Source organism: Triticum aestivum, chromosome 1D (assembly GCF_018294505.1).
Source record: "Triticum aestivum cultivar Chinese Spring chromosome 1D, IWGSC CS RefSeq v2.1, whole genome shotgun sequence".
Classification (NCBI taxonomy): Eukaryota; Viridiplantae; Streptophyta; class Magnoliopsida; order Poales; family Poaceae; genus Triticum; species Triticum aestivum.
Window position 1 is genome coordinate 13478894 of NC_057796.1, and position 13377 is coordinate 13492270.

Sequence of the window (13377 nt, forward strand, 5' to 3'; positions counted from 1 at the left end):
GGGGGGGGGGGGGACGGAGGTCGGGGAGTTAGGATGCTACCATTGGACGGAGCACCACAGAAGGATCAGGCAGACAACAAGTCTCGCGGCGTCCCGCCCGAGGACGCGGAGGTGCAAGGGGGCTACTAATGAGGGATCTGAAGATCAAGGCGCCCTTGAAGGATGTGTAACTATGTTACTGGGATTGTGGTGCAGCTGCCATATGAGCGGCGGGTGGCAAATAATGTTGAACTTGTTCATGACGGTGATACTAGCAACACTAATGCTAGTACCATAAGGTTCTAAAGCTACTATAGTATGATTGAACTCTAGTTTGGTCTGGACTTGCTCTATATATATGTTCTTAGCAGAATTGAACTCTAGTTTGGTCTGGACTTGCAAGACTATGAAATCTAGTCATCTGTTCGTAATTAGTGTGTAATCCATAATGCTTTACACACGATGCTCCACAACCAAATGTATGTGATGTTTCCTTTCATCGCACACAATTACTTTAGCACAATAGTGTGCCTAGTAGAGTATATAATAATCCCAACACAATCGTATGCGCTATCATGAGTTATCGCACACGATTTGGATGGAGCCAACCATGTGCGTCACTTCACACATGGTGGCCCTGTTTTGTAACGAGTGCGTTGTTTCCCCATCATGGCACACAATTCATTGATTTTGATCGTGTGCCATGTAGCCCGCACTATTGTGGTGATGTAATCGTTTGCGCTATCATGAGTTATCACACATAGGATGGACAACCTAACTGTGTGCCCGTTATCGCACATGACTCTTTTCAAAATCATGCCCGATGGATCAGCCATCGCGCACATTTGACTCTCAGGCACCTAATTTGATTTTTGTAACGTGTGTGATAACCTGCATCACAATGCTAAGGTGTGCGATAGGTGGAGGCGTGGTGCTTAATAGTACCATTTTGCACCAGTGTTTGGAACGTAATCACAAACCAAACTGCCTGTGATTCTGGATAGATCGTTACCATTAAATTATAGATCCAATCATTGAAATATAATGATGCGTGTCAACGTGATGCCTCGAAAGGAGCCCCGTATTATGCTTTTAGTATATACTCCCTCCGTCCCGTAATATAAAAACGTTTTTGACACTACACTAGTGTCAAAAACGTTCTTATATTTTGGGACGGAGGGAGTAATAGATAGATAGAATATTCCTTAGGATGATCAAGTGCAACACATTTACTTCCACTCATACTGGATCACCAGCAATATGATATTTAAGTCTCTTCCCATTGACAACCCTTGATTTACCATTAAAATCACCTTCGAGTCTTATGGCCCTGATGGATAAATACCAGCAGTGACCATAGGCATGCAGGACAAATATGTTGGTAGGTATGGTCCAGTGGGGCACGGACACGTCAATGCACAGGAGCCTCAGGTACATACATCGAATGGATCTCATGATCTATCTCGCACATGGTGTGTATGCATCTGATAAGCTCGAGATTACAATTTCCATCTGAAAAGGAGGGGAACCGAGCAGCAGAGGCATGCAGGAGCACCATGCTGCTCCTGCCTTATCCCTCTACTTTCCCCCCATCTCAGCTACCAACACCTAATGCTCAGCTGGGTCATACATAACATAATTAAGTTTAGTGTGTGTGTGTGTGTAGATAAGAGATAACTCTTGCCCCACAATTGGCCAGCACATACATCTACACCAGCCAGACAATCACCAGATGATGCGGAAGCAAGAAGAGTGTGTAGCAGCTGCTGGGCCCAGTGGAATAATCAGATAGAGTCAATCATATGCATACACAGATGTCAACTACAAGCATATGCATGTCAAATATGTGCAAATATATCTCTTTTCTTTTGTTCTGACCCAATGAGCCTCTACCACCATAGCTTTTGGTGATTTGCTCTCAGAATGATCTGATCTGATCCTGACAAGGAGGTGCCATCTATCCACATGCACTTACCTTTTCTCCCCACTCTTCGAGTACTGAGAAGTCTCCCAGAGCAAGTTCACTGCACGCTCATCTGGCAGTTGTGACTAGTCATTTGGAGTTGTCAACTAAAGGTGCCATTGATCTGATAAAAGCTCAAATTAGCTGTCCCTTTGTTTGGCGGGGAAATGCTCAAAGTTGCTGTGAAGGAGACTGAAAGAATATACCACATGGTAGTTCGTCTGTCAATAATGCAATCAGCCCAAGCGATGGCTCACAATATGACTTTACGGAGGTACTTGGGACCAGCTGGAACGAGCTTGCTTTCTTTAGATCACTAATGCTTCCCTTTACTAGCCGAATGGAGCACCAGAAACTGAACTTTCCAATCTCCTGTTCTGATTCTGCTCATGCCGTTGCCATGTTCCTTTACTAGCTAGTCTCATCCTGTATGGCAGGCAAGTGGTGAGATGAGATAGGTCAACTGGGTTCCAAGCTCCCGGCCGGAGTGCTGACTACTGACAGGGAAAAGGACTTAACCAGATCAATTGATATATGCCCCCACCCCCTACCATACGCATGCATCTTCATTGGCCTAACTAATACACGTGTTCATGATCACAACCTATGGTTTCAACAGTTATATTCCTGGCTCCCATATATCTTGTCCGAGCTTCTGCATTTAAATGAATTATTAAGTCAGGTCCAAATCACATAATAGGCCCATCATATTGTTTTTGGAAACAAGAAGGTATGCAAATATAGACCGGATCGGTGCAACTGTTCATGGGTCTTCACATGATTTGCATCCTATATACATATAGATAGGTAGGTAGGTAGGTAGCTACCGACAAGTACATAACGGCCACCAAGTGGCGCCTGCTTCCACTAACTTGTGCATCCGCAATATTGTGCGATAAACACGTCCTTGATGGCAACTTTTTAATGTTAGGCATTACTGTTTATATCAGAGAATCAAATCATATACTAGTAGGCTTTGAAAAAAAAGCTAATGCATATGTGCATATATTATTACCGATATATGATTTCAGAGAAACGAGCATGAATGTCTTTTTTTTTTGGAAAAGGAGGAATACCCCCGGCCTCTGCATCTGGACGATGCATATGGCCAATTTATTAATTATTAACACAAGACCTTACAAAATCGTACAACAGTAAGACCAAAGCCACCATCTTCGCAACCTCTGTCGCTACTCCTATCTAACTGATGAAGGGGCGCTGATGGTCTGAGCCTAATACCAAACAGACCTCGCAGCCAAACCTAACATCTAAGACCTGAGGTCCCAACCAGGACGCCTGCCGGGTATGGGCACCCACCAGTCCGGCGTGCTCCTCAACCAGGACGCCTGCCGGGTATGAGGCCGCCACAGCCACCCGCCACATGAATGTCTGTGCCAATAATTGTATGATCTAGAGAATTTTGTCAACAATTTAACATTTTAGTGAACTGGTTCACGCTAAAAAGTTAATGGAGATTCTCCCCCATATTTCCCATGTGGGCAATGCTCACCAGGAGTATTGAACTCCCAGTACGTTTATTGCCAACATTTTCTTCATCGATTTAAGCTTTTGGTCAAGCCTATGAGGCTATATATATGACTATTTAGGAATCTATGATACCATGTCAGTGATGGACGGTTAGGATTTAGTGTCTGTATTGAAGGGCTTGAATTTGACAACTTGTCAGCATCAGAAGGGAAAGATTCCCTAGCTACTTTTTTATTTAGTTTTGACAAGAAAAGATACTGGCCAATCGATCCTTTTTGCATGAATATAAAAGTTGAAATAGTTCTGCCCATATGCATATGTATTTACACATGGGCCTGTACTATATGCACAGGAAAATAGAGGACCAGGTGTAAGGAGGAAAAGAAGGGTTAGGCTTGTGCAGAAGGTGGTAGGGGTGCAAACTAGAGGAGGAGATGCAAAGGGAGGCTACTTTTCTCATGCATGGTGGGGGATCTCTCTCCCTCCAAAAGAACCGATTGGTTGATATATGGCTAGAGGATCATTGATATTAAGGGTGAGTATCATTAACTCATTGCTCCATACGCAAATTTTACCTCATATTGCATGTGGCTCTTGTGTGTTTTCAGAAAAATCTGAAAAAAAATCATGGACATATATAGGTTATGTTGTATTGTGCACCTGTAAATTTCACCTAAAATATGACTATATGTGACCTTCGCGAGAAAGAAAATACATAAGTGAACAGTACTAGCTGCTATTCACAATACAACATGCTAATAATTTTTTTTACGTTCTTATTTATGCGTCTTATAAATGTTTTGAGCCAAACAGGCCTTACGCAATGGGTTCCTTGTATTTTATGTGTCCCAAAGTTTTGGTATGTTTAAAACTAAGTCGAGCGACAACCAAACCAAGGACATTACATTACCAACCAATTTCGCACCGAGTGGACATATACAAGTCCGAAGAATTAGCATGTGAAAAATAAAAAAGGTGGACAGATCAACACCATGATCCTTTGCTTTGTCCCTAATCCTGATCTTCACACTCAGGTGGAGGTAGGTGCCTTTGCAAGTCCCCTCTCTTTCTCCTCCGTTGCTAGCTAATCTTATCTGCATTATTGCGATCGTTAGTGGGAAGGAGGGGCCCCACTGCAGATGCTGTTGAAGCTCCTAGAACATTCGTTGCAAGCTGAACTCCCTCTTCTCATCTCAGTTCACTTCCCTTAGTTTCCACGTCTCAGGGATCAGCAGTTCTCCTCCTGTGACCATCTAGCTAACACCTGAATACTATAACAATACTGAGATATACATTATTGTGTGTGACCACCATTGGCTGCCCTGCCGCCACCACGAGAGATGGAGAGAAAGCTCCAGGCTTGTAGTGCACGTCCCTCTCCATCACTTGTGATCGTGTAGCATGTACACCTCCTCCCGCCTATAAATGGGACATTGCGAGGTCGTCGATCCAGCAAGCAAGAACTAGCCAGCACTAGCAGTCGTCTTCTTCTTCCACTGGTATATTCTCCTCAAGGATCGATCCATCCATCGTCGTCTTCGTTCGTCCTCAAGCTAGCACAAATGGTTCGTGATTGAGACCGGGAAATGCACTAGTCTGTGCATGTTCTTGCATGTTAAATGTGTCTCATTAACTGTGTGTTTGTACGTGTGGTGTGGTGTGGTGCAGGGAGGAAAAATGGAGATTGAGAGGTCATCGTGGAGCGACGACGGCAACCTAGTTCAGGATGCGGTCGACTACCGGGGTTGCCCGGCCAACAGGTCCAGCACCGGCAGCTGGCTGGGAGCGGCATCCGTGGTCGGGATCGAGCTATGCGAGCGGCTGGCCACCATGGGCATCGCCGTGAACCTGGTGACGTACCTCACGGACACCATGCACCTGCCCGGCGCCGCGTCCGCCAACGTCGTCACCGACTTCATGGGCACCTCCTTCCTCCTTTGCTTCCTCGGCGGCTTCCTCGCCGACGCCTTCCTCGGCCGCTACCTCACCATCGCCCTCTTCGCGCTTGTCCAGGCCCTCGGCACCGGACTCCTCGCGGTGTCCACCACCGTGCGCCATCTCCGCCCGCCACCATGCGGGGGCGCAGCGCCGTGCGAGGAGGCCACGGGCCTGCAGATGGGTGTGCTGTATGTGTGCCTCTACCTCATCGCGCTCGGCACCGGCGGGCTCAAGTCCAGCGTCTCCGGCTTCGGCACCGACCAGTTCGACGAGCACGATGACCGCGAGCGCGCCGCCATGGGATGCTTCTTCGACCGTTTCTTCTTCATCATCAGCCTAGGCACACTTCTCGCCGTTACCGTCCTCGTCTACATCCAGGACCATGTCGGCCGGAGCTGGGCCTATGGCCTCTGCTCTGGCGCCATGCTCGTGGCCATCGCGGTCTTCCTCTCGGGCACCAAGAGGTACCGCTATAAACGGAGCTCCGGGAGCCCGGTCGTGCACATTCTCCAGGTCCTCGTCGCTGCCGCACGGAAGCGCGGCCTCAAGCAGCCGCTCACCGCCGCCACGCTCTATGAGGACCGCCCCGAGCACGCGAGGATCCATCACACCGACCAGTTCCGGTGCTTGGACAGTGCGGCCGTGATGGCCGGTGAGGAGGACAACGAGGTGGGGCCGGACGGGCGGCCGGCACCGAACCCGTGGAAGCTGTGTTCTGTGTCCCGTGTGGAGGAGGTGAAGATGGTGGCGAGGCTGATGCCTGTGTGGGCGACGACGATCTTGTTCTGGACCATCTACGCGCAGATGATCACCTTCTCGGTGGAGCAGGCGACCACCATGGACCGGCGCATCGGCGGCTTCGAGATCCCAGCCGCGTCGCTCACCGTCTTCTTCGTTGGCGCCATAATGCTGACCCTCGCCGTCTATGACCGCGTCTTCATCCCGCTATGCCGAAACCTCACTGGCCGGCCAGGGTTCACCAACCTAGAGAAGATTGGCATCGGCCTGGTCCTGTCCATCATCGGCATGGTCGCTGCCGCCATCTGCGAGAAGAAGCGTCTCACCGTCGCCTCCACGGCCACGAATGGGACCGCGCTGCCGATCAGCGTGTTCATGCTGATTCCACAGTTCCTGCTGGTGGGCGCAGGCGAGGCGTTCATCTACACGGGGCAGCTGGACTTCTTCATCACGCGATCGCCCAAGAGCATGAAGACCATGAGCACCGGCCTCTTCCTCACCACGCTCTCCCTCGGCTTCTTCCTTAGCAGCGCCCTCGTCTCTCTGGTTAGGGGCGCCACCACGTGGCTCGGTGACACCATCAATCACAGCCGCCTCGATTACTTCTACTGGCTCCTTGCCGTGCTCGGTGCCATCAACCTGGCCGCGTACCTTCTATGCGCCATGTGGGCCACGCCGGCCGCCAGCAGCAAGGCGGAGCAACCGCATCATGCGGCAGCGGCCGACGAGAAATGCTAGCTGGTGCACGCTACCGATCGTTCATTACTGAATGTGCATATAGATCCATCCGGTCTGGGTGTCCATGCATGCAGCTTCCATGTACGTCCGTATGTGTAAAACTTGTTCATTTCAGTTTATCATTGAAAATAAGAAGAAAATTACTAAGAAGCTTCTCCAATGTTTCTGGACCGTGGAAAGAGTGAGATATGTTTTTCTTTCCGTTTTATTATAGGACCGCAATATCTGACGAACGGTTGGTCATTTCAGTTTAGTTGTATGGCGTTGTCTGTTTCTTCAAACACATCCTGAGGATCATGGTTATCACACTGAAGTTAAGACGACAGGATTTGCCATCTCCTACTTGATAAAGTTGCCACAGAAAAATGTTGGCATGCCATCCCTCTCCCAACTGGCATTCACTAGTTATCACTACCGTTTTATATTGCCCCCTACCATCTTGAGGATCATGGTTATCACACTGAAGTTAAGACGAAACATATCCTAGAACATTGGCATGATCACCAACTTGATATCTTCCAAAACTTTTGAAAGACGGTGACCAGTGACCCATCCAATCCTGGCGTAGAGTCGGGTTTCATATCCATGAGCAACTGTGGATTGTGGACAATCTCAGCTGCAAATTGCCGATTGTGAACAATCTTAACGGTAAATTGTCCTTCCTGGTTGCCTACATATGGGTACCCGTGAGTTACTCTAGGATCCAAATTAAGTAACTTGGTGTTGTGATAGCGTTACAAGTGCATAATACATCATCTTAGTAGCTCCTAAGAATGCAACTTGACTTAAACAACATGTGCACGATCAACATGTATATAAGCTGCAGTAATGAGCTAGAGTATAGGACTATCAAATTTCAGTGAATATGTAGCAATGAATACAATAAATTAGATGGGCAAGCGACAACATAAGATGTTTATGAGTGTAGCATCTATATACACACATACGACAGCATACATAAAATAATGTATTTTTAAATAGTCACTACCGGAATCGCACCCTATGCCGATGGCCAGGGCCGTCGGCATAGCCATGCCTAGCCGTCGGGTCAGGCCTATGCCGACGGCCCCCGTCGGCATAGGGCCGTCGGCAAAATATCCGTCGGCGTAGCCAGGATGACCGTCGGCATAGAAAAGCCGTCGGCATAGACCCTATCCCGACGGTGGCCGTACATCTATGCCGACGGCCCTAGCCGTCGGCAACGTCATCGCCTAACGGCGGCCGCCGTCAAGTGCTGCCCAATGGCTTCTCGCCACGTGGCGAGACGTCGTTCAGCATGGGCGTGTCTACGCCGACGGCCTTGCCGTCGGCTTAGTTTGAAATTATGCCGACGGCATAGACACGCCACGTGTCAGAAACTGGGCGCTCCTGGGGCAGGTCTATGCCGACGGCCTAGCCGTCGGCATAGTTTCAAACTAAGCCGACGGCTAGGCCGTCGGCATAGACGTGCCACGTGTCGGCCACTGGGAGCTCACGCCAGGCCTATGCCGACGGCCAAACTAAGCCGACGGCTAGGCTGTCGGCATAGACGTGCCACGTGTCGGCCACTGGGAGCTCACGCCAGGCCTATGTCGACGGCCAGGCCGTCGGCATAGATTCTGTCCAGTTTTTTTTCTTTTTTTCTGTTTCTTTTCAGCTCAATTCATTTGAATATATAACAAACAGCATATATAACAAATAGCATATACACAGCATCACACAACAAATTGGCATCGCTAAGAAGCATCGCAAAGCATCACACATATAAGTATCATCACCACAAAGCATATAAGAATCTCACAAACAACAATAAGATAAGAAACATCACAAGCATACAAGTATCATAGCATCGAGAACAAGCATACAAGTATCATAGCATCGAGAAAGGCTTAAGCGCCAAGACGTCGAGCACCGCGGAGGTCGTCACCGCCAAGACCGCCGAAGCGCAGGTCGTCACTGCTAGCGGCAGCGCTACCGCCAAGACCGCCTCCACGTCCGCCTCCACCTCCGTCTCCGTGGATCGGAGTGGTCGGGCTCCGTGTCTCGGGAGTGTTGCGAAGACCACCGCCAACGGTAGATGCACCTGTTCCCTGGATGTTGAAAAGATATATTAACGGGATATAAGACTGTGTTGAAAGGCATGACATGCTTTGGGTGAATTGATTGGGGATGAACTAACCGGCGAGGGGCCAGCGTTCTGTGCCACAAACTCCTCAAAGGTCAGCAGCACTGGTTGTGCTGGAGGACCCTCTGCTGATGGCCATTGAGGACACCTGCCGGCCGCCATTTCCTGAAAAGCGTGCTGCATCTCGTGATCCCTCTGCTGATGGTATGCATGAAGGCGGTCGTGCCACGCCATGGTCTCCTGGCGTGTGTACTCCATGTAGGCCTACAGTATGACATGACGAGACTCATAAAACTACTAAATGCGGAAAATAAAGGGAACAATGAAGATAAAAGGGAAAATACTTACAGTTTGCTGCTCCTGAAAGAGGGACAGTGACGGTGCACTGCTCATGCGTGTGCTCGTGCGCTGGCTCAGGGTCGGGTCGATCTAACGGAGCTGTGTGTAGGAGATAGACGGAGTGATCACAACATCGAGAACCGCCTCCCGACCGTGCTCCTTCGGCCCCATGCCCACCACCACCCTTTCGTCCAGATCCGCCGCAATGGGGTCAGGTGTGTCAGGATGTAACGCCAGAGACCCTTCGGAGTAGGCCTTCTTCCTCCCCGCGGTCTTCTTGCCGTAGTACTTGGGCTCGCCAGGCTTGGGGTCCTTCCGCGTATGGGCGATCTCCCACGCCTGCATGTGTGAGAGCGGCCGCTTCAGTTTCGCCTCCTGCACCACCAAACAGAGGTTAGTCATACATAAGAAAGTGATGGTAAATAGAAGAAGAAGAATGTTTAATGGGGTTAGCTAGTCATACATTAACTGCCTTGTGGAGATAGTGGTTTCGGTTTCCCTGAGCATGTACTCCCTCCTTCCCTCGGTTAGCCTTGTTTTTGACTCTCATAGCCGCCCAGGCTCCAGCCTCATCACACCAAAGATCCACCAATGCCGCCCAGGACTCGTCTTTTCCATAACACCAATTTGGACACACCTACATAATAAAAGCATAATGGCATGTCAACACGAAATGGTGAAATGTACCACAAGGTAATGAAAGCATAATGAAAAATCTTTTATACTTACCGCCAAGAACTCGTCCCTCTCCAAGGTAATGCCCATCCTCCGCGCTTCTTCCTTGGTCATCTTCACACCAAGATAGTCGTGGTAGTATGTCGAGATGGCCACATAGCGCCCCTTGTACTGCATCTGGCGGGCCTTCTTCTTGCATTGGCGTAGCACGATCTGGTCCGCTCTGCCCCTGTGCTCCGGGAGAACTCGATAGAATTTCTACAATCATGCACGAAACAAGAATGGAAGAAGCCATGAGTTAAATCATTCATGAAACTAGAATGGACTTGTGCTTCTGAAGAGAACTCACCCAGAAAGTGGTGATCACGGCCTTGGCATGGGTCCCATGCTCCGCGTGGAGGGCCGCTTCCCAGTGCTCCCAGCTCGTGGCCAAGACCCGATGGTCCGGGTGCCTGACTGGATCCGGACAGTACAACCCCGGCCAGTGTAACTTCAGCAAGACGATGATGAGGCCGTTGGGAATACGGACCCCTTTAGAATATATCCAGTTGTTGCAAAAGAATGAACTATTAGCATGTGACAAGAAAAATAAATAACAACGGAATGAGCATGTGACAAGCAAAATAATGAAATTATTATAAAGTGGCACTTACTCTTTCCCCGTGGGCTCAATGAGCCACTTCTGCTCCTCAGTAGCAGGAACCTGCTTTGGTAGCTTTGCGTTACCACGCAGCCACCCCTTGTTGTCAACCCCCTCCCCGCCAGCACCATCATCCCCGCCACCACCCTCCTCCTCGCCTGCCTTCCCCTCCCCAACCTCCTCCTCATCCTCCTCCTCCTCGTCCTCCTCCTCCACCTCCTCCTCGGCCCCATCCCGAACCTCCTCCTCCTCGCCTGCCTCGTCCTCCTCCTCCTCCTCACCAGAGGAGGGTACCTCACTAGAGGATGGCCTCGAAGACAACACCCCTAAGTCGGTGAGGGTGCGCTCTTTCTGGCCGCGACCCCCTGTAGTGGCTCTCCCCCACCTCGCCCTCTAGGGGCTCTCCCCCCGCCCCCTCCTCCTCTAGGGGCACCTCTCCCTCGACCTCCCTGTGAGGAGTCACCGTCAAGTAGCCGGGGGGAGGATTACGTGCTCGACCACTCCGACTAGGCAGGCCAACGACCTTGCGTAGGAAACCCACGCCGTCGGCCTTCCCCTTGCCCATGTTCCACGAACTTGCATTGAAAAGAGAATAAGCAATTAGTAAATTAATGAAATGAAGGAAAAGGCATGATAATAAACACATTAATAAAAAGGCATAAAAGGCATATTCCTAAACTATAGAAAAAAAGACTTGACACGTACATCTGCTAGAAACCATATGAATCATCACTGTTGTAACCTCTTTCTCGGTCCGTCTCATCATCACTATCAATCATATCAGCTTTGTTGTCTGAAGGAGGTGGAGGCTCTTCCTCGTCGTCAGCGTCTAAGTTTAACTTTTCTAGCATAAGTATGTCATTTTCATTGACAATGGTCTCACCATCATTCCGTGCTTCGTCGTCGTTTGGATCCACATCATCATCACCCAATGGTCTAGCGTCATCGTTTCTAACCACATCATCATCATCAGGTTGCTCTTGATAGAACACTCCCTCGTATGTCATGGGGTTAATGTTGTAGTAATCGTCTTCATTCGGGTTCGGTAGCTTACCATGTGGTGACACCTTGAACACAACTTCCCAAGCCTTTAGGTACTCTTTCTGGCATGGGTAAGGCAGATAATATACTTGTGTAGCTTGGGTAGCCGCAATGAAGAGATCGGCTCCGGCATAGACGGTTGATGGTTTAACTTCGACCAAACCAATGGAAGGCGTATGTTTTACCCCCTCCCGCGGATCGAACCATCGACATTTGAACACAGGCAGACTTAGGGTCTCGCGCCCCTGGTGGAATTTAATCTCGTATATATTTTGTACCCTTCCATAGTAGTCTACTGAATTTTGACCGGGGGTGTACACTCCGGTATTTATAGTTTTGGGATCAGGCCGGCTGTTCTGGTGATCCTCTGTATGGAAGCGATACCCATTCACATCATACTTTTTACATGTCATGACGGCAGGGTCAAAACCCATGGAAACCCATCTCAATTCATCATCCATAAATATGTTCGGATCTTTTCCCTACAAGTATAATTGAAATTGTTGCGTGCATTAGTTAACTAATAAATGTTGAACTAGGTATTTAATAGGGGAGTCTGGACAATTACTTTCTCCATGAACCAAGCAACAAAATTTTTACATCCAGGGTTTCCATGACGGAGAAGAGTAAGTGCCTCCGCCTCAGTAGGAGGATTCATTCCCGTCCATTCCTTTTGAACGAAATCACTAAAAAAAAGAAAACCGGGACTAAGTGAACATAAAACATGATGATGTGGAAGACATAAAGGAATGGTGTAGTGGTATTACCTCATCCACACTTCCTAAACTTCCCTGATGTTGTGCAAGATATAGAACATGAGGTCCTCCCACTCTTGTCGTGGCATGTTATAAGGTTTCGAGGCCCCAGCCCTCCCACCTTGCGCGTTGAATAGATAGAGCTTGGGTTGATAATTCGGCTCTTCTATATTGTATCGAGGCACCTTGTTATGCAGATGGGGAACGTGGTCTGGATAGTATGATGTCCTGAGGTCTGACACCTCCTCTAGGATAACTGCCTCAGCTATGGAAGCTTCAATCTTAGCTTTGTTTCCACATTTCTGTCGGAGATGCTTGTTCTGTCTCTCAGGGCCGTACTGCCAGCGATTCTGCACAGGCCTCCCCAAGAATACCTCGTTCGCGAGGTGCAGAATGAGATGTGTCATCGGTGTAAAGAAGCCTGGCGGAAAGATCTTCTCTAGCTTGACTATCAACTCTCGTGCCTTCTTATGTTTCAATCACGTCTTTACTTCTTTAGCACAGAGCATGCGGAAGAAATGGCTTAGCTCGGCAAGCACTCGCCAGACATGCTCGGGGACATAGCCTCGAACCATCACCGGCATTATTCCCGGTTCACCTGAGCCCTTTAGTCCCGGTTTGAGACACGAACCGGGACTAAAGGGTGCGATGCCCATTAGTACCAGTTCGTGGCACCAACCGGTACTAAAGGTTAGACCTTTAGTCCCGGTTCGAGCCACCAACCGGTACTAATGGGGTTTGAGGCATTAGTACCGGTTCGTGCGACTAAGGCATTAGTCCCGGTTCACCTGAGCCCTTTAGTCCCGGTTTGAGACACGAACCGGGACTAAAGGGTGCGATGCCCATTAGTACCGGTTCGTGGCACCAACCGGTACTAAAGGTTAGACCTTTAGTCCCGGTTCGAGCCACCAACCGGTACTAATGGGGTTTGAGGCATTAGTACCAATTCATGGCACAAACCGGTACTAAAGGTCCCATT

At 49.2% G+C, this 13377-nt stretch overlaps 1 protein-coding gene across 2 annotated transcripts in view; it reads left to right on the top strand.

Moving 5' to 3' along the window:
* Window positions 1-6994, top strand: part of LOC123179968 (protein NRT1/ PTR FAMILY 6.2) — a 10476-nt gene extending 3482 nt beyond the window's left edge. The window contains exons 3-4 of one of the 2 annotated variants that reach the window (XM_044591902.1): window positions 3783-3965; window positions 5099-6994. In XM_044591902.1, coding sequence (XP_044447837.1) covers window positions 3939-3965; window positions 5099-6844 — 1773 coding nt within the window. In that variant the 5' untranslated portion in view covers window positions 3783-3938 and the 3' untranslated portion in view covers window positions 6845-6994. Of the gene's footprint in view, window positions 1-3782; window positions 3966-4567; window positions 4996-5098 lie in introns of those variants that run through there. The other variant, XM_044591903.1, reaches the window with a different exon arrangement.
* Window positions 6995-13377: the final 6383 nt, after the last annotated feature.